The sequence below is a fragment of the Macrobrachium rosenbergii genome, chromosome 19 (assembly GCF_040412425.1).
Source record: "Macrobrachium rosenbergii isolate ZJJX-2024 chromosome 19, ASM4041242v1, whole genome shotgun sequence".
In the NCBI taxonomy this organism is placed as follows: Eukaryota; Metazoa; Arthropoda; class Malacostraca; order Decapoda; family Palaemonidae; genus Macrobrachium; species Macrobrachium rosenbergii.
Window position 1 is genome coordinate 15,911,983 of NC_089759.1, and position 20,943 is coordinate 15,932,925.

Here is a 20,943-nt window from a genome sequence, read left to right on the forward strand (position 1 = left end):
GACGCAGTTGTGAAAAATAAGACCAAAGCAAATACATTTAGCCATTCTGAAATTGCTGACAGTTCTGATGGTGTAATTAACAGTACACGAGTATACTTTTAGCCACATTGTGAGAAATGTTCAAAACTAAGTATTTAGTAGATCAGTTTTCTGGCCATGCTTGTAGTTTCAGCAGTAAGATGGTAGTTAATATGCCGAGAGCTATGATGTTTCTGTAAGGAATTAAGATCCTGAGTATGTCAGAGCATTTGGTGGTCGCTTGAACTAAGAATACCATCACTGTTAAGTACATTGGTCAGTTAAGTAAAAGACAAAAGTGCAAAATTCTGCATGAAATGGTATGAACAATTAATTGCACTTATGGTCACTTTTGTGTTTCAGTGGCAAGTTAAAGAAAGAAAGAATTTGTTGAATTGAAAAAATACTAGCAGTATGTCTTACTTACCCCTCTGTCCATCCAGCTAATTAGCATTCAAGTGTTGGTCACCAAACATTTCTCCCCATATGTTGTAATGACCCTCTCTATGTTAGTTAATCTATCACCTTAGATACAAAAGGATAACAGGTGTATTACCTTATTGACAGACCTCTTAAGATATAACTAGGGTATGAATTCGGTGTAACTGAACAGACAGATAAATGAGTGATGTACACCATACCAGGGTATGCTGTCAAACTCGGCCTCACATGATATTGAAATGAAATGTATTACCCACTGTGGATGATGATAAGGCAAGTGGATTTTGCAGCAGTTATCCTCAAAGGCATTATTGTTTGACTGGCCCTCTTTCAGTCAAAGCCATCCAAATGTTTCAGGACAAAGTGATATCAGAAGTCTTGTTCATATATCTAAAAAATATTTGCGAGTGTTTGTCTTTGATGCCTTCGAAAGAAATGCCATGTTAATTCTGTTTCTTTTTTCGATATCAGTCAAGTTTGTGGCAAAAAAAGCTCTGAGGGACCATGCTGCATTGGAAGGAAGACCATGATTCGTATATTTCATATGTTGCCTAATTGACGATCTGAAGATACTGATAATTATTATGCATGTAATTTTCTATTTCCTTTTCAGATGGTAAATATAGTGCTGACCTGGAAAATCCCAACTACCTAATTGTCCACAATGCAACCCTTGAGGATGCAGGAGAATACCTCTGTAGGGCTTGGCAACTCTCCTCCAGGACATCTAATATAGAAACTCTCAAGATTGACGTCAAAGTGCATCGTAAGTGTATTTTTTCATGAAAATGCCAGTGGTAACGGGAATTTTTACCCTAATTTAGCCCAGATCTGGTAGAACAAGGAAATTAAGTTAAATGGCTTACTCTAGAAAAAAAATATAAGTTATTGTACTTGCCTCTGCCAAGTATGCTAAATTACAAGAAGTGACAGTAAAGGCAGGCAAATAATTCCAAATTTTGCCATTGGAGGGTATAAAACAATGAAAGTAATGGGTGATGCTAGGATTGTCAGTCTTTAAGGAATAGTGGCAGAGGTAATATTAAGGCAGAGGAGGCTGTAAGATAGATTGCAGTGAAGTGGACAAGACTCTAGAGAAGAGGAAAGGATGCAGACTTTAATGGGATTAATTTTATATTTGATTCAGTCCTGCTGTCCCTTACAGTGTGCCTTACATGGCATGCTTTGCTGCATCCCTTTGCCCCCTTTTGGTCTCTTCCTACCTAACTTCCCAACTTTCTCTTACTCCAATTTTTACTTTCATTTAAGAAAAAATCCTTCAGCCAAGCCCTCTAGAATCACTGGTCTCGCAAAAGTAATTTAAGTTAATCGAGCCAAGAAATGAAGCAACCCAAATGTGAAGAAAAGCAGTTCATTTTCATCAGCAATAGGTTCCACTTGAGTGTCCTCAAACTTTAAGAGTATGGTGGTACAGGAAACTTGCACATATTTTCAAATGATCCCATTCAGTAAACAAAGAAAGAGTACTCTCAGATGAACGCAAATGATAAGAGGACTTGGAGGTGGAAGAAACCTGTGTGAGGTATGAAGAGTGAATTTTGAATATGAAAATAATTAGGCATTTAGTTGGTTGTAATCATCATGTGTAAAGTAATACATAATCTCATTTTTACAAAGGTTGCCTTCAAAGCACCAAAAGACAACTGAAAACTCCAAAAGAATATGTAAATTACACAATTAATGTATGCACTATATAACTTTAGTAGCCAGTATTTATTATTTTAATACTTTTTTCCTAAAAGTGAATAATTTACATTTTGATTAATTGTGAAAACTTTAAAAATATTGTGATCACTTCAGGGTAATGATAAAGGACTAGTCTGAAGAGAAATACACACACACAAAAAAAACTATGTGAAACAAAGGCAAATACATTACAATACTGTAGTCTTGAGTTATGGTACTGCTTCCATTGTTATTTAATTTTTATCCAAAAACTGGTTTTATATAAAATGATGACAATTTATGCAATTTTTTTGCATTTTCATTAAGTTTGGTAGTTTTTATTGAGCTTGCGGGTGTTCTGTGCTAAAAAAAAAACTTAACAGTAAATGCTTTAGGTAGATGTAGAAGGTCAGTGGCCAAGAATTGGAAAGAAGAGATAAGAAGCAGTAAAATCTCGAAGAACACTTCTAGAAATGATTAAGGGAGTGGATGAGGCATCAACTAAAACTACTGTGATGTTAAGTGGCTAGATAGTGGTTATGTATGAGGAATTTTGAAGCCATAAGCAAAATATTTAGACTTACAGAAGGCTGTTTTATCCCTAGCTTTACCTTTAAAACGTGCTGAACCTGTGCATTTGCCAAAAGCCCTTGAGGATCATATAGAAAGATTTTAAAATATGGGAACTGGGGAGCCAGAATATTTTATATCTTAATTCTTATTAAGTACAATAAGATTAATCCACATGATTGACAATAAGCAAGAAGTTGTTACAAGTAACTGAAATGTTTTTAAGTCTACACTCAGCAGATTAATTTTAAAAATAAAACAGCATTTTGATTTGGACAGTCACGTGAAAAGCAGTAAGCATATAAAATGTTACTAGCCAGTCTTTTCTAAATTCTGTAAGTCTTGAATCATTTCTATAGATGTATTTTGTTGTATTGTCAGAATCTGTTTGAAGTATGGAGAAAGAAATAGATTAAAATGCAGAACTTTTCAAACTAATAAAAGATGGTCAAGAATACAGACGCCATGCTATAATAGGATAAGGTATTTCTCTCTGTATGTATGTACAGCATTGAATTAAGTGACCAGATCCACTTGATAAAGGGGATTAGTATGAATGCTAGCACAGGATGATTCATAATGTATATGATAGCGCTCTTTATGAATAAATTTAAGCTACCATGAAGCCAGTATTCTGTCTTCGAAGATGCCTTGGTTATTTAGTCTCCCTGCATCATCTTATATAATTAGGGAACCATTATTTTATTAGTACCTGTATGTAAGTTTCTGAAGAATAATATGCTCAAAGGTAGAAATGAAATGCAAAAAGATTTATTTACCATGTGTATTACTGTACTCCATTTTTCTTATGGTTGGAAAATGTTGCATATATCCGTATACATACTTACATAGATTGGTGTATGGACATGTCACTAAAAGGTACGAGATTTTATTTCAATGTGCTGTACAGTATTGTATTTCTTATTACTTTTCCTCCTCTCCCTTCCATCTCCACAGACAAACCTCGTTCTAGCAATGACAACAATGACCAGGCCTACAGCTATGTGAGTGGCACAGTAAACCTGACTTGTGAGGCCATTGCAGAGCCTAAGGCCAATTTCTCCTGGATGAAGGACCAGCAGACCCTAGTGCCATCAGAGAGAGTGCAAATCATCAGTTACCCCAACAAGAGTATTTTACAGGTAAATACATAGTGCTCACACACATACCAAACATACATTTATTAATATTGAATACCACTATCTGCTGATATTACATTCATAATGACATACAGCAGTGCCACAAGTTACTCTCTTCTGTAGATTCCATGATTTCTTAAGAGTAATCCTCCTCCATAGATTCCACATTTCTTTAAGAGTAATCCGATTTGTACAATTTCCCCAGTTAACTGTTGAGGACCCAAATATGTTTGGAGATTATGAGTGCATTGCGGAGAACCACCTCGGTACCTTGGAGAGGGTCATCATATTGGAGAGGGGATCTAAGCCAGCTAAGCCAACTCTGAAGGTAAGCAAGAGAGAGGATTTTTAATAGCAAATAATATTTTTTACAGATTTCGCTCCAAATTGTTTGAGAGAGAGAGAGAGAGAGAGAGAGAGAGAGAGAGAGAGAGAGAGAGAGAGAGAGAGAGAAACAACTACTGTCTTAGATCTGTTTTGGAGCATGGATGCAAACTAGAGGTGTATGAGAGAGAGAGAGAGACTATGTATGGAAATTTCATTATTTTGGACTTCTTGAAATATCCAGAGAAGGGGAAAGAAAAATTGGAAGGAGAGAGAATTACAGTACTTTCTTGGATGCACATTACAGAAGCATTCCACCAGGCAACCAACGTGCAAGGTAAGACAGTAGCAGATGGAAAGGAAATATAAGCCAGCAAAACTAAGTCATAGAGAGAGAGAGAGATGGTAATGTGAATAGACAAGCCAACCAGAATCAGGATAAAAAATTTGTTGTGTGATTTCATACTGTTTCATCGTAATCAACAATTGTTCCTTCGACTAAAATAGAATTATTTAACTCTAACTTCCAAACAACAGGGTACACAGTACAGTATCTCAAATTTATTGGAAACCAAATAGATAAAGGTAGTTCAAGATAATTTTGTAAGGTATCAGTTATCAAGTTGTGAAACACTGTATCAAGTGAATTGATTCTAATTTTTCTTCCCCTTTGTCTTTTTGCACTGCCTTTTCTACGAAACAGTCAGCCATTATGAAGACACAATTAAGTGAATTGCTCTGAGTAATTGAGTTTAATTGACTATGACACATGAGGGATAAATATTGCATGGAAATTTTTTTAGAAAAAATGTTAAAGGTTAAGAAAAATATTGAAAAAATTAAAACAAATGATTGATACAGAACACAAGCTCTTAAGGGAATCTATTATATCACTACCCTTTCCATGTGAACAAAGCTTTCAGAGTTAAAAAACATTCTTTTTATTCAGATTGTTTGTAAAAGAAAAAATCATAACTCCTACAGGTGATGAGAGCAGAGGTGAATGCCTTGCACCTAATGATGGACGCTCAGAATCATCCGGACATGCCAATCATGGGATTCAAAGTTCAGTACAAGAAGGCCGGAGATGATTGGGGCTTCGCTCACGCCACAGAATTCAAGAAAGGTAATGGCAATTATATTTGTGTAATCTCACACATTTTCTTCCATACACTTTCTTCCTTAGAGGGGTTAACTCTGAAGGGTATTTGCCTGTGTGCGTGTATGTGTGTTTTGGTGATTACTTTCAAATGATGTATGAATGTTTATAGGGTAAAACATTCGTAATGTTGATGTATCACTTTAAGCAAAAAACATAAATTGCCCCACTCCTTTTCCTTTGGTTTGTGTGTATTTGGGTTTATTATTGATGTTGTTGACAAAATACTCCTTCCCATGTCTTCCCATAACCATATCCCACAAATGATGTAGGGACTTCATGTGGGTAGGGGACAACATAGAGTGCTACTGCTCTAGCAGGGATGGTGAAGTAACACACTTAGAGAAAGATAAATTGTCACAAAAATATAATGGAAAAGTCAGCAGTAAATAATTATTTTTTAAAAAATAGCTAAATCTTTCATGAAAGCAATCTAATTTTACAGTATTTGGGTAATAAGAATAATAATTATATAGAAAGCACTCTTTGTAGGATGTCTAATTAGAAATTAGAAAATTTCCATTCTGGTGATTTTAAACATTTTCTTTTCCCCCAGTGAGAACAGTAAATGAACTGATGGTGAAAAACAAAAGTGGACAGATTTTTCAGCCCCATTAAGACATATAATGCCCATTGATTTAGAGAGAGTTGTATACTGTATCAGTAGTTACATGTAACATCAAGTAATACTGATTATTAAATCAGTAGTTACAAGTAACATCAAGAAATACTGATTATTAAGAACTGTACTTCAGTTCTTCATAGACACTAACCTTTAGCTCAAATACTTAACTGACATCAAGCATAGAATTTTAATGCTGGCTAAAGTTGAGCATTCAACCAAGAGTAAAAGGGGTGACTGCTAGAGAGGAAAATGATAGTTTAATCTAAGGATATCCGTCTTCTACTTAAGATGTCATGAAGGGGAGGGAGTTGAGAAGTGAAAGTGAGGAGGACATCACCTGCATTGCAGAGGCACATATATTTTACACAAATTAATACTGTAGTATGGTGCTGTTTGAGTGCCTGTGCAATTACCTGAGTACTATCACAGCCAATTTCTTAGAAATGTTACTGCACCGGGGTGAGGTTTAATGTTGCTGACCCCTATACACCACCTGACAGATAGTGAGGCTTGTAACTGCCACATCTTGACTGAGCTTGCACACAGTTATACTCAATAGTAGGGCTTTTTCGAGATACAAAGGGCTGGTATTGACAGGATGCACTATTAAAATCTGATAATCCATCGGGATATCAGATCATTTGTTGCTAACCTTCGGTGCTGCTGTACATTTGCAGATAACTGCACCTTTGAATATTTTCTGTAGATAGTGTTTATTGGAAATGATTGTCAAGAGGAATGAGGGACAGATGTAGGAAAACTCCATAATAGTTCATGTGGTAAAAATCACTTTCAGCTTAGTAAACTGTCTGTAAAAGATTTTGGTGTTTTGATCATCATTTAGGTTAATACTGTACAGTTATTTTTTATTAGTGACTAGTTCATTTCTTGAACCACCCTAACCAATCCTGTGTACCAGTGCCGTAAGATTATTCTCTTCTGTTAAAAACATTTTGTTTACTTTGTTATTCTTGTTGTTGTCCTTTTAGTTTTGTTTCAGATGGTTACAAGGGATGTTACTTGAACCAACCTTAGATTATGTAGGACTAAAGTGGCATATACTACTTGAAGATATTAAAGCTTCAACACAGATGACTAAGTAGTTCCAGATAGATTAATCTGTGACTGAGGGAGGTTATCCTTTGGATTGTGTTTGTTTATGACAAGTATTTCTTGTGAGCTTGTTGATCTTATTTGATGTTACTCTGGAATTTATTGTTATGCCAAAATAGGTACTGTATAGGGGTTTACCCATCTCATAAAGGCATTTTCAGTAGACATTTATAGCTGACTACAGTTACACAGAAATTGATAACATTTATGTTGAGACCCAAAATAAATATTAGAGCTAGGGCTCTTAGTGGGAGTTTAGTCTAACACAATTAGGTAGTCCCTCTGTCATGGTCTTCCCAATATAAACTGGTGAAGGAAGAAAACATTCATGATATCCTGAGGTACAGTAGTTACTGATGGTTACAAGGTTCTTGGCTTTATAGACAGCTGCATTGGAAAAGGGTTTTCTGGTTGCATTAGTCCTCCCTGAGGAGATTCCTCTGATGGGTGTGACTTATTCTTAGGTTCCTGACTTGACCAGCCTTGTGATGCGAGGCAAGTAAGGTCAGCGGTGGGGATAAGCAAGAAAGCCGTTCACTCTCTGTCTTCATCTTTTGCTTCGCTTACCTTCACCTTGACCATGCATCACCCCTGAGACATCTTAATAAGCTTCCTCCATGCACCCCTCCCCCTCAGGGGAAAGGTGGGGGTGCACAGTTACTGACATCTTCATAGGCTTCTTCCATGCACCCCCCCCAGGGAAAAGGTGGGGGTGCATAGTTACTGACAGTGATTGGCTTTCCCAAGTTAGGTCAGCACCACAGTACCAGCCTGCTCTGACTCCCAGTGCTCTTGGGCTTACATCAGGTTGAGGTTGTTTATCTTGTTGGCCTGGTGTATTTGTCGTCCCTGTCTCAATACAGCTCTTAAGAGCCGCACAGAGAGGGGTTTGTGCAGATCATTTGCTAGTCACACCACGTCTGCAGTTGAGTTTACTGCTAGCAACAGTACCTGGTCCATCTGTGGTCTGACGATCGTGGTGAGCAGAGTGACACTTCACACCTAAGCTCCTCTGGGTTGCACAGAGTGAGGTTTCTGCAACCTGCTTGGTGTAGGGTTTTCATGGCCTATTTGCTAGGCATGTATCCACTCTATGGATTGGTATTGCAATGACAGCTGGGAAGGTTCTCCATCCCAGCCTTCTCCAGGAGGTTTTTGCGATGAACCAGAATTGTTTCCATGCTCAGGAAGTTCACACTTTCCAGAGCTTGTGTGGTCTGAGCACTCCTTCTCCAGGGAAATTCTTTTAACTCATCCAGCTCTCATGGGTGCTGCTAGTTGTGCAGCGGGTAGGGAAGTTGGAGGAGCGGTGCCAGGGCTTGTTCGTCTCATTCTTTCCCAGTTTTACCGAGTTTTGAAGCAGGGGAGCAGCGGTGTTCAAGCTGAAATGGGCTTCTGACAGTAACTCTGCCACAGATTGTATATTCTCTAATGAAAGGCTCATTTAGCTTGGTATGGGTTTGGGAATACCCAAGGAAGCAAGAGTTCTGGTCTCCTCCTGTGGCTGAGGAAGGAGCAACAAGGGCCTCCAAGGATCAAACAGTCCCATTTTTCTGTATTTCTTGCAGACCACATAGGAGTGCTAATTCTCACAGTTTCTTTCACTCATCATTAGCAAAATATCGTACGTGTTTGTTGGGATGAGACATGAAACAAGCTCATCTAAAATGAAGGTTCTTTATTAGGTAAGGTTACAATATAACAAGGACAATGAGTGTGAGCAACTGAACTCAGAGAGGGTGAGCCACATAGTAATAGGCATTGGATTTGAATATGTTCAGTTGCCACTTCTCAATATACATGTGAGGTACAATATGCATGCCACTTCTCAATATACATGTGAGGTACAATATACAATTTTATAAACACAGGAAGCAATAATATGTTATGCAGTGATAATACATATTACATATAGATTATAATATCTACACCTCCCTCCCTCCCCCCTTCACGCTCATAGTCCTGTCTCAAGCTTGTTCTTCATCTGGAAAAGCTTGGAGGTCTATGTGGGGATGTAGGAGGACTCTTTCTTGTCTGCATGAAGGTCCACAGGAGTATGAGGTAGAGGGTCAGTGCCAGGGTTTGTACTGGGTACAGGAAGCACCGGTTCCTCCAGTATACTCATCCACTGGGGAGACGTAATTCATAGTCCCTTGACATGCCATGGCTCATGACAATCCCAACCTTGTCCCAACGGTGAGAAGTCGGATCTTGACTGACTGTACAACTTCTAGCCTGGGTAGGGGACATGCTTGTTGATTGTATGACCTCTGTACAAGTTCGGCTCTGGCAGCAGCATGGCAATCACAGTCCTTGGCTTTCTCAGGCCATTCCTGCGAGAATGACTGAGGATGAGCAGGCGCACAGGAGCAAAGTGGGTGGCCATATAGGATTTGGCAGGGAAGCAACCCATGAAGTTTGGAGTGTTCCATAATTCTAAGAGGCCATGGCCAAAGGCTTCACAGTTGGTGTTGCTGGAGGGCACTGTCTTCAGTTTAAGTTGCTTCACAGCCTTCACATTGGCCTCGGCATGGCCACTGAACTGCAGGTAGTGAGGGGAAGTAACAAGATGATGTACTCCCCATCCCTCCATGCAATCCCTGTATTCACAGCTGGTAAATTGAGGTCCACCATCGGTCCTGAGGCAAGTGAGACACCAACCTCCCTGAAATACATGTAGATCCTTATCATTGCAGAGGTGGTAGTCACTGTAACATGGGGCAACCACAGGCAAGCCAGAAAGCCTGTCAGTCATGATGAGGAATGACTTCCCTGTGATGTTGAAGAAGTTCGCTGACACAGACTCGAAGGGCCTAGTAGGGTGTGTGTCATTTTGAAGAGGTTCCTGCTGGAGGCTGGGTTGTAAAACCTGGCAAGACTCGCAAGCTTGGACAGTACTTGTGATGTCTGAGTCGATTCCTGGCCAGTAAACAGCCTGCCATGCCCATCGCTTTGTGGCTTTATTCCTCTGTGACTGTCATGAAGTCATGATAGTGTGTGGCGATGAGTGGCAGCAGGAACTACAATCCTTGCTCCATAAAGTACGAGTTCAGCGTCGGCCAAGAGGCTGTCCCATAGTTTCCAGAATGGGAGCAATGAATTATGTAAGTAGTAACAATTGGAAGGAAATCCTGAGAGCACACACTGTACTAAGCGGAGTCTTCCATTGCTTTGGTCCTGTAGAAGGGCATATCCTAGTCCATTGAGTTGAGAAGCTTAAGTCTGTAGGAAATCTGTAGGAAAACTGGGAGGGCTGGATCAAAAAAGCAACGACAGGTGGGCTAGCCAGGACAGTCTTCACTCGGTGAAATGCTCCTTTCTGGTCTGTGGTCCATACAAATGCAAGCTTGGGGCTCAGAAGGGGTCTGAGAGGCGGAGCTGCGTTAGCTATCTCAGGCATAAAGTCAGCCAGTTGGTTCACTAACCCCATGAATGAACAAAGATCCATCAAGTTTGTTGGTGTAGGGAAGTCCTTGATTGCTGCTACTTTATCGGGGTCCACTGAAATGCCATCTTTGGAGATCCGAAATCTGCAGAAGTTATGCTGGAGGCAGCGACCACAAACTTGTCCACTTTAACTGTGATGCCAAACTTGCGGCACCTTGTCAACATCACATAGATTTTGCGTAGATGGTTGGGGAAATCCTCGTTGAACAGCAGGATGTTGTTGACTACCTTGATGCAATTCTCAACACCTTCCAGAGCCTTGTCTCCTCAAAGGCAGTAGGCATCCCCTGAGGCTGCAAATCCCATTGGACCTCTGCAATGCTGGAATCAGCCGTAAGGTGTGATGAATGTGGTTAATTTTTGATCCTCCTCTGCAGGTTGCAGTTCCCAGTACCCATGCAGGGCATCTGCAGTGGTGAAGAACTTGGCCTTCGGATCAACGCTGCAGACGCTAGACAACAGTGAGGTGACAGGTGGACTGGGCATTTTACTTTGCTGTTGAGGTTCTTTAGGTCAACGATGATTCGAATGCCTTTGTCCTTAGGTACTACGAGGGGGTGACACCAGTCTGAGGGTTCGTCACTGGCGGGCTTAATGATACCCTGATCTACCATCCCTGATCTACCATGAACTCGAGCTCTGCCTTGATTTGTTCCCGGAAGGCATATGGTATCTGGCGAGGTGCGTTAATGGCGAAAGGTACAGCGTCTTCCTTAAGATGGATTCGCATTTTGGTCCTTCCATCGGCTCGAGTGGGGCTTTCTCTTCAGTCTTTCCTTGAGCTCTCGTAGAAAAAAGTCTGGTTTCGGATGTGGTGGTGTGAAGAGGCAACTCTGAACACCTATTGACATGGGTAACATCCAGAATAGGTCTGGGAAACTGGCAGAATAATGGCCAACTCTTTGCAGTGGCATTCGGACACCTTCATGGACTTGGATCCTCGCTGATCAGCGTATCTCAGCTAAGGTGAGAGTGGCTGTGAAGAATCCTAAGACAGGTGTCATTGTAGAGCAATCTGAGGTGAACATCTGGGTAACTGGTGGGGGTTGTGCTCCCAGGAATGCGCAGATGTTCAAGATGCTGAGGGCCCATAACAGAGACATAGGCACCTGTGTTGGGCAACATTTGAATCCTGGATGTGATGTCACCATATGAGAGGGAAATGCGAGATTGGCTGCAGTATCTTGATAGAAGAGGGTCTTCCCATCTGACGACAGGTGGGGTTCTTGCCCTGAGAGGGTGGTATAGGCTTGGCACTGGAAGTGGCACCCTGTTTTGCATCCCTTTTCTTCTTCTGGCAGCACTTGTCGTAATGTCCCTGTCAGTTGCAGTGGCGGCACTGGACCTGTCTGGCGGGGCACCTCTGTGCATGAGAGCAGTTGCTGTCTGCTGCTGGACACTTCTCTGTGGATCCATACGTGCTGTTGCACAACTGGCATGAAACACTCTGTGATGATGTGGCAGGGGTGGCACCTTTACCATGTTTCTTCTGCTTCCTGTAGGCACACAGCTGAGAGGGCAAAGCACAAGTTGCAGAAGTGGCCTTCCTGGTGGCTTCAGAGGTATGACATGTGTTCATAATATACTGTAGAGAGGCATTGGTGTCAAGGGCTAAGAATTTCTCGGTCAGTTCTTCATCCCTGACTCCCATGAGGGTGATTATCTTCATCTGGGTTTGCTCACAAACTGAAGATGTACTGGGACAGACATCTACTTCCTCTGCAATGTTTTGAGTCCTATGTAAAATTCTGAAAAAGACTCGGGAAATTGTTTACAGGTGAGCAGCTCCCTACAGTGTAGATTCTCATTGCGAAAGTTCTCGGTGTGTTCTTGAAGGGCATCCAAGACTTCGTCGACACATAATCCAGTGTCTGTGGGTATGTCTAGGGTGTGCTTGAGGATCCTTTCTGTCTCCAAAGCAAGACACATCCTCATCTGGATTGCCGTAATCGTTTCTCTCTGGGTAACTTGAACAGATCCACCATGACTGAATAATCGTCCCATCAATGTTGCCATTCCCAAAAAATGTGAAAAGTTACATATGGGTGAAAGGGAGGGGGCTTCTGGGCGATTGCTTTCTGTGGAGGGGGTACTGATGGCGTCGCTGCACCCTCTGGTGGTGAGGTAGGAGCTGCAGGTGTTGGAGACAACGCGCTGGGGCTTCCTGTGGTTGCTTGCTGTATGAGGGGGGTTAGCATTTGCAGAAAGGTGCTGCAGCAGTCTGCTTCCTGTTGCCTGCGAATTTCATCCTCCTATCTCTGTCGTTGGACCCTCAGTTTTTCTTTTCTTCATCTCTCCTCTTCTTTTTGTCTCCTCCTTTCCTCCTATTGTCTGACCCTGGCATGATCCTCGATCCATGATTTCTCTAGGTATTGTAGGCATTGTATAAGGGAAAGGAAAACAGCTGGTTGGGGTATTGTCGCCTGAGGATGGAGAGCAGGTGGGGACTGTGGACAGTAGATAGAGTCTTGTGAATGCCGGGCGAGTCGGGTATCATCACATTCGTCCTGAGAATAATGAGAATCCATTGTGAATATAATGTTCTGTTTACCCCCCACACAGGCTTAAAACAGAATTTACCAGAAATGTATAGTATCAATGTTTTACAAAGTGTGTAGTGTTTTAAGTGCAGTGTGTGAAATATTGGCACTATTGTTGGCTTGTTAGCACCACCTCACACTACACATACCAGCAAATAAAGTCCATTGCGGAGAGAGATATGATACTGTACATACCAGCAAATCAAGTCTATTGCAGACAGAAACGGGTAACTGTTGGTATGTGGTCCTCTGTCAGTTTCTTCCAGTTCGCTGTACTGCAAGTCTCCTGTATCTCCGCTTGCTTCTTGTAACTTCTTCCTGTGTGAGGTTCAAGAGAAATGTCAAAAGAGAGACCGATTCTTTATTATTCTCGACAGGTGTTTATAAAACAAAAAGCGGACGGAAAGGTAGTGGGTGACCCGAGCCCCCTCCGCTGCGTCCATACAGAATTTGTTTTCTGACAAGCATAAAAATACATACAATATTCGTTACATGGCATATAAAAGGTAGATATATATATTGGCGGCAAGGCCATAAAATGATGCATAAGATGAGGTAAATAAAGAATCTGAAATAAAGACAGGTAATATACATGACGTGATTAATGTACATCTGAAGGGAGAAACACAAGAAAGGAGAGGCGATATGTTGCCCTTACAAATACTAACCCCCAAGACAATAATTAGAGGAGCAATTATTGGATGAAATACCATTAATCATGGAGGCGCTGGGGCAGTCGGAGTAGGCCCCTGCTTCTGGAGAACTGTGGGCGTGTGGTGGAGCTGACACCTGGGGTTGGCTGGATGAGTTTCCTGGGCCACCCTGGGCCCTGCCTTGGTGGGGAAACAGGTGCGTCTGCAGGCAGGTATTGAGGGGGGGACTCTGGGGCGCCTGCCTTCTTCTTCGCATACTTCTCTGTCCAACAGGACTGCGGGTTTCAGCCTGTCAATGGTGATCCAGTCCTCCCATCTGTGGATGTCGAGGAGGAATGCTTTGCTGGCTCGCTTGATGACTCGGTGGGGCCCCCTGTAAGGCCTGGTTAAGGGCGGACGATGGGCGTCCACCCTGACAAAGATGCAGGCACGGGAGTTTAAGGCGGGTGGGCTGTAGGTGATGGGCCCGAAGACGTCGATGTGGATGCGGCCGAACCGCCAACGAGGCTGGGGAAAATCGCCGATCCCGGACTCTGTGTGCTGGGATGTTTTGCTCGTCTGGCTTTCTCCTCAAGGCGGGCACCAGGGGCATTCGTGGCCTGTGCTGGTGTCGCAGAGGAGAGTTGTGTCCGAGTTTGGTAAGGGCGCGTCTTTCTTTTGAGAGCCGTCACTGCTATCCTGTAGTCCACCGTCTCTGGGTCCACTGCTTGTTCTCTTGCAAGGTCTTCGTAGCCAATGCCGAGGTGAAGAGAATTGATTTCTACTCTTGACAAAGCATCGGCCATTGGGTTTTTCTTGCCAGGAACGTAGTTGATGGTGCAACCGAATTCGGAGATGGCAGTCAGGTGCCGCTGTTGTCTTGCAGACCACGCGTCCCCCTGCTTTGCAAATGCGTGAACCAAGGGTTTGTGGTCTGTCAGGATTGTGAATTCGGTTCCCTCCAGCAGGGACTTGAAGTACCTCACAGCCTGGTAGATAGCCAACAGCTCTCTGTTGAAGGCGCTGTAGCGGGTCTCAGCTGGCGAAAACTTGTGGCTGAAGAAGGCCAAGGGCTGGGGCATGCCATTCACCAGCTGCTCGAGTACTGCACCGCAGGCGATGTTGCTGGTGTCCATTGTCAACCTGAGGGCAGCGGTGGGGTTGTGGTGGATTACGGTGGTGGCACTGGAGAGGGCCCTTTTCATTTGAATGAATGCCTGCTGCTGCAGAGCTTCCCATGTTAGTGTTTTTGGTTTCCCCTTCAGGATTGACATCAGTGGGTACACGATATGGGCGATATCGGAGATGAAGCACTGGTAAATAGTTTATCATCCCAAGAAATTCCTGAAGGGCCTTGATGGTTTGTGGTTCCGGGAAATCTTCTACAGATTTTACTTTAGAGGCCATGGGGAAATCTCGTGGCCGAAGAAGTCTACTTTTTCTTTCCCAAAAATGCACTTGTTGAACCTGACAACTAATCCGCTATCCTGCAGGCATTTCATGACTGCGGACATGGCAAAGGTGTTCCTCTGGGGACCTGGAGAAAATGAGGATGTTGTCGATGTAGCAGATGCAGAAAGGTATATCTCCCAAGATGGTATCGATCAGGCACTGGAATGTGGCGCCTGCGTTCCTGAGACCGAAAGTGGAATAAGAAAATGTGTAGCTCCCGAAAGGCATGATGATGGCGGTTTCTGGGATGTCGTCGGGATGTACAGGGACTTGGAAGTACGACTTCCGTAGGTCCATCTTGGAAAAAATTTTGGCTCCGTGGAGGGTGTCCATCAGGTCCTGCATGTTAGGGAGGGGGTAGTGGTCTGGTGATGTTACCAAATTCAGGCGCCAATAGTCCCTGCAGGGCCTCCATGAACCATCGGATTTCTTTACCATGTGGAGGGGAGATGCCCACTGGCTTGATGCCTTTTTACAGATGCCCATGCGTTCCATTTCTGCGAAGGCCCGTTTGGCATCTTATAACTTCTGGGGGGACAGTCGTGGGAACTTGGCATGGGTTGGTGGGCCCGTCGTGGTGATGTGGTGGAAGATGCCATGCTTTTCTGAAGCCCCAGGTGACTGGCGCAGTTCTGGTTTGAATACGTTTGGGAAATCCTGTAGGAGGGACGTGTAGCTGTTGGGGGCTGTGGAGCAGATGGTGGGCATTCCAGGTCCGGTAGAGAGCTGACGGGAGTGGCATGTTTCTGTGTTGAGGAGGCGTTGTCTGGCGATGTTGACTAGAAGTCCGTGGTGCCCTAGCAAGTCCGCTCCCAGCAGGGGGAACTTAACATCTGCTATGACGAAAGGCCAGTGGTACCTGCGCCCCAGGATTGAGATAGCCCGGGTCGTTGTGCCACAAGTGTGGATGGGAGTTCCGTTTGCTGCTATGAGGGCAGGTCTTGAATCAGGTATTTTTTCTAAACCGTCCCTGGATGGCGGGAAGACTGACTGCATTGCCCCCGTATCTACCAGCAGGCACCGTTTGGAAATTTCATCTGTGATGATAAAACCTGCTGGGCAGGGGGAGTTGGATTTCGTGGCTACAGCCGTTACTTGTGGCTGCCTTTGTCGTTTTTTGTGAAAGAACAGGGAAGCCTGCAGGTTCCGGCATTGGTCCCGAACTTTCTATGGTAGAAGCACCACGCTGGGTTTGACTGTGTCCTGTGCTCTCTCAGTGGCGGTCTCTTCTTATAAACGGCGCTGATGTCTCCTTCGTCATTGCCGTCTTCCTCCGACAGGTTGCAGGCGTGTGTCGAGGCCTTGGTGGCCTCATATAGTTTCTGGGCGCCGTCGACTAAGGCATCCGTGTCTAGGTTCTCCGCATCCCTTATCTGGCGACGAACTTCCCGAGGGAGGCGCCAAAGTTAAATTGCTTTTGTTAGGTCTATCATCCTTTTCCTCCCGTTCTCATCACGGCCTGGGAGTGTTATCAACCCCCGCAGTTGATCCCAGGCTTCCCTGGGTGATTCATCTCTGGGGGGCTGGGATAACAGGTCGAATGCGCGCTGCACTCTCTCGGGCACAGGCATGGAGTAAGAATTCAGCAGTTTGTTTTTTAAGTCCATGAATGTGACTTTGTCCGGTTGCGTGTCCAGCCAGGGGGAGATTCTGTTGAATACTTCTTCCGGGAGCACCGTCATGACTATGTCTGATTTGGTAGCATCGTCTTAGATGCGCGCCATGCGAAAGTGCTCGTCTGCGCACTGGAACCATGATGCCGTGTTTTGCCGCGAGAACGGGGGAAGTTTGACTGTGTCTGGCTTTGTTGGCGAGAGGCATACAGACGATGCTCTCGGGTTTGCATTGAGGCTGTGCTTCTGACATCTTTACTTCTCACGCACCAAAACACAGGAAAATGTGCCGTATTGAGTCCGTTATGGTGCTGATTTGTTCGAGAGGTCGAGCAAAGTGCCAAAATGTGCCCTTTTGGGTACGCCATATTTAGTCCGTTAATGGCACAGTTTCCGCCAGGGAGGGTGCTATTAGAGGCCTCAACTTTACGCTGTAGTTAGTCTGCTAAAGGCTTTCTGACTGTAGGGTCAGCCGTCATTAGTCCATTAATGGCTGGGCCAAAACCGCGCTACCTGTCCCTGACCCGGGGTCACCAGTGTGAGGTTCAAGAGTAATGTCAAAAGAGAGACCGATTCTTTATTATTCTCGACAGGTGTTTATAAAACAAAAAGCGGACGGAAAGATAGCAGGTGACCCAAGGCCCCCCCGCTGCGTCCATATTGTTTTCTGACAAGCATAAAAATATGTACAATATTCGTTACATGGCACATAAAAGGTAGATATACATATTGCCGGCAAGGCCGTACAATGATGCATAAGATGAGGTACATAAAGAATCTAAAGACAGGTAATATACACGAGGTGATTAATGTACATCTGAAGGGAGAAACACAAGAAAGGAGAGGCGATTTGTCGCCCTTACACCTGTAATACCTGTGCCATGTTGGTTGGGATGAGATGTGAAACGAGCTCATCTAAAATGTAGGTTGTTTATTAGGTAAAGTTACAAATATGGCAAGGACAATGCGAGTGAGCAACCAAACTCGGAGAGGGGAAGCAGCGTACTGCTAGGCATTCAGTTCCCACTTTTCAACATACATGTGAAGCAAGAATAAGTTATACATACAATGACAAATACATGTTACATATAGATTATAGTATCTACACTAGGGGTGTGAATACACCTTCATTCTATCTCTATTCATATACATCCTGTCTCTATTCATATACTGTACAGACTTGACTTTCAGGTACTAGAGTACTCCAGAGGTATTTCTGGGGCTCGTTGCCACAGTCACAGTTAGTGTGTGGTGTCTGGAGGAGGTTAACACCCTGGTATACAGGTTGCAAGGTGCCTTTGTTTCCGACAGATCGTGCAGATTTCTTCCCTGCTGCTTTTATGCCAGAGGTGGTGTTCATACCAGATGTTTAGTGGTTTAACCTATGGGTATTGTGCTAACAGTCGACGCTGTGGCAGATATCCCCCCCTAGTATAAGATGGCAATTAGGTATGTGACTGAAGTCAAAGGTTAGAATTCTCCTCCCTGACCTTCCTAAGCACTGTTCCACTGGGAAGACTTGGTTCTCTGAAGAAAAAATAGTTTGTCTTTCTTCTTTTCTTGAAACAAGATTTGATTACAAGTCACTTCTTGTTCCACAATTGTTTAGCGTTGGGCACACATGAAGCCCATACTTCTCCGTCGAGTAAAATAGTTACTCCTTATACAGTCTCCCTCTGGCATGCCAGGTTTGGAGTAGAGGGGAACAAGGGGGGAACAGCCTCTCTTACCTGTAGTGTCAGGTGGAGGAAGCAGAAACATTTTTTTTAGCAGTTCCTCAGAAATGCTAGAGGCTTCTGCATTAGGACTTCGACCTCCCATCAATACAACAAATTCCTCTTCTTTCTCCAGATTCGTCCATATCCAGTCTTGTCAACAGGGGCAGAAGTGGTTTTGGTGAAAAGCACCATCAAAAGTCATTTAGCACTAGTTCCCATCTAATGGTCAAGTTCCCGGTTAGGGGGCATGACCAGGGATTAGAGACCAATTTCTGACCTCTCCCCACAAAGTTTGAATCATAAACCCATCTTTACTAGTTATTTGGATGGGTATGGCTATAGAGTACCTCTGTCTAAGAGAAGGAGGAACTTCTTACTTTCATGAGAACTGAAGGACAAACGTATTCTTAACTTTGGAAAATACTTCAACTTTGCCTGAGGTAAAATCATTTGTTAGTTCACGATGCTCTTTCGGACTGGTGACAGGCTTATTCCACGAATAATATATACTTTCTGTCTTTAGCTCAGCTTGGGCTCTTTTAATATTCACTTTGCAGTACCCTAAAGTCACAGAGTCATAGCACCTTTAAGGGTGTGACTCCTGTAGATCTTGAGACTTCTCACATTTTCCTTACAGACAGAGGTTTGTGATCAATTGAGTGAAGAAGTCCAACTTTGTACCCAAGCAGCAAGTAAAGTACCTGAGCTCACTGACACTCAGGAGTGGAGAGCAACTTTTAGATTGCCTTTCATGTTAATAAGACTAGGGAGGTTATGGCACAGTTCCTGTCCCAGCAGGAGCAGCCTTCTAAGCTGTGGCAGGTGGTTCTAGGTTTTCTGTCACCATGAGGTTTTTCATATCACTTGTACAGACCTTTTATGTTCATATCTGTATCTGACACAGCCCTGAAGTGCTTATTCAGACTTCCAATTGCTTTGTCTTTTTTAATCTGGTGTTAAGGACACTTCTGCTTTTCTTTGGCAACAGCAACCTTCGTAAGGTTTTCCCTAATCTGTATCTTTGGTATTGCTTTGGTTTTAGAAGTGTCTGAAGAAAGAGGGGGGTACACCTCGAATGAGTTCTCTCAGGTGTGTGCATTTCGGGCACATCTCATCTGCACTGCACCATTCTTGGCAGAGTGTTTAATTAACTTTGGAGATTTTTGGAATGGTTGACAGTCTCGATGGTGGGTGAGCAGTACCACTGTCATGACTATGTTTAGAGTAAAGGTGATGGGTTTCTCATACTTTACCTATTTTAGCAGTACAGTTGCTGGAGTGAACAGTTTACTGCCGGGGGCCATCTGCATTATGCATTTCACGCAACTGAGTTTAATTTCAGTTCAACTCACCTGTCAGTGTCCAGGTGCAGGGGCATTTTGGTCCTTGCTCTCCTGATTAGCCAAGATGTTTAAAGTATTTGAGTTCCCAAACTCAATGGTTAGAGACTAGGATTACAGAGAACTTCAGTTTTCTCTTCACATTTTAACTTTAGACACTAACTGTTTTTGTTTTTCTCTTTCCTTCACTTCTTTGAAGAGTGAAAACAGTGTTTCTCATTCCTTCTTCCTTGCTTACTGGCAGTTCCTCGATGGCCTCTGGCTGGGGGTTCCTGACCTGATGTTTCTCTGATCAAGGCACTATTAGAGTGATCCAGCTCTCTTCCCTGGGCAGCCTCTTGTTTGTCTTTTCCACTGAGCAGTTCAGTTCCTGCAACTTTATGCTTGAATTCTCCAGCAACTCCTGAGAGAATGGGCTTTCTTGCAGTGTACCAAGGAATTTATTTGTATACCTTTTAAGTTTTTCAGTGAACATGCATCAAGGGGGAGGGGGAGGAGCATCATCTATGATTATCATCACAGAAGGGAAAGTTTCTCTACTTGATGCTTTTATACACAACTAGTTGCAGGCTTTCCCTTTTACTTTAGCCAAGTTAGGCCCCTTTCAGTGGGTGATGTAAAGGCTACAGTTTGCCTTACAGTCTTTAATCTGTTTGGGTTAGCTCTCTCCTCTTGATGGAGCTGTTTATACTTCAAGTGTTGAATAGTCTCTGTCTCATGGGAATCTGGGTCCCAAATAACCTCTGTTCTTAGTGATTCAAGCATTATGAGAGTATCTTTCAAGACTCTTGGACAATCTTTACACTTACACTGTTCTTTACTGGCCTTAGCATTTAAATTGGAAGTCCTTGGCTTGCTGTATTGCACCTAGCTTTTAGTAGGGTGGGGATCACTCTCATTCCATTGTTACTGAGTAGGAAAGATAAGTCTCTTCTCTTTTGATGAGAGAATGAGAACTGACTCAATTCTTCCCTCTAAATCTAAGGTGGAGATATGGATGAGATACTGCTTTGCCAGACTGTGCTTTTCAGTACTATTTTAAGTACTATTTTAAGTTACCCACTCCTGGAGTTTGGAGTACTTTTCTTCTTTTATTAGTTCCAGTTAACACTATTAACAATAGAAT

At 43.2% G+C, this 20,943-nt stretch overlaps 2 protein-coding genes across 7 annotated transcripts in view; one reads left to right on the plus strand and one right to left on the minus strand.

The window, feature by feature from the left end:
• LOC136848641 (neural cell adhesion molecule 1-like) overlaps positions 1–20,943 on the plus strand; it is a 781,664-nt gene that overhangs the window by 748,756 nt on the left and 11,965 nt on the right. For all 4 annotated transcript variants that reach the window (XM_067121045.1, XM_067121046.1, XM_067121043.1 and 1 more), the window contains 4 exons: positions 1,073–1,225; positions 3,673–3,857; positions 4,060–4,182; positions 5,163–5,304. In XM_067121045.1, the coding sequence (XP_066977146.1) occupies positions 1,073–1,225; positions 3,673–3,857; positions 4,060–4,182; positions 5,163–5,304 (603 nt within the window). The remainder of the gene's footprint in view (positions 1–1,072; positions 1,226–3,672; positions 3,858–4,059; positions 4,183–5,162; positions 5,305–20,943) is intronic.
• The window catches only part of LOC136848643 (uncharacterized), a 51,088-nt gene continuing 38,883 nt past the window's right edge, over positions 8,739–20,943 (minus strand). For 2 of the 3 annotated variants that reach the window (XM_067121050.1, XM_067121049.1), the window contains exons 3-4: positions 13,258–13,380; positions 12,755–13,029 (exon numbers count right to left, since the gene is read on the minus strand). In XM_067121050.1, coding sequence (XP_066977151.1) covers positions 12,888–13,029; positions 13,258–13,380 — 265 coding nt within the window. In that variant the 3' untranslated portion in view covers positions 12,755–12,887. Of the gene's footprint in view, positions 13,030–13,257; positions 13,381–20,943 lie in introns of all 3 variants that reach the window. The other variant, XM_067121051.1, reaches the window with a different exon arrangement.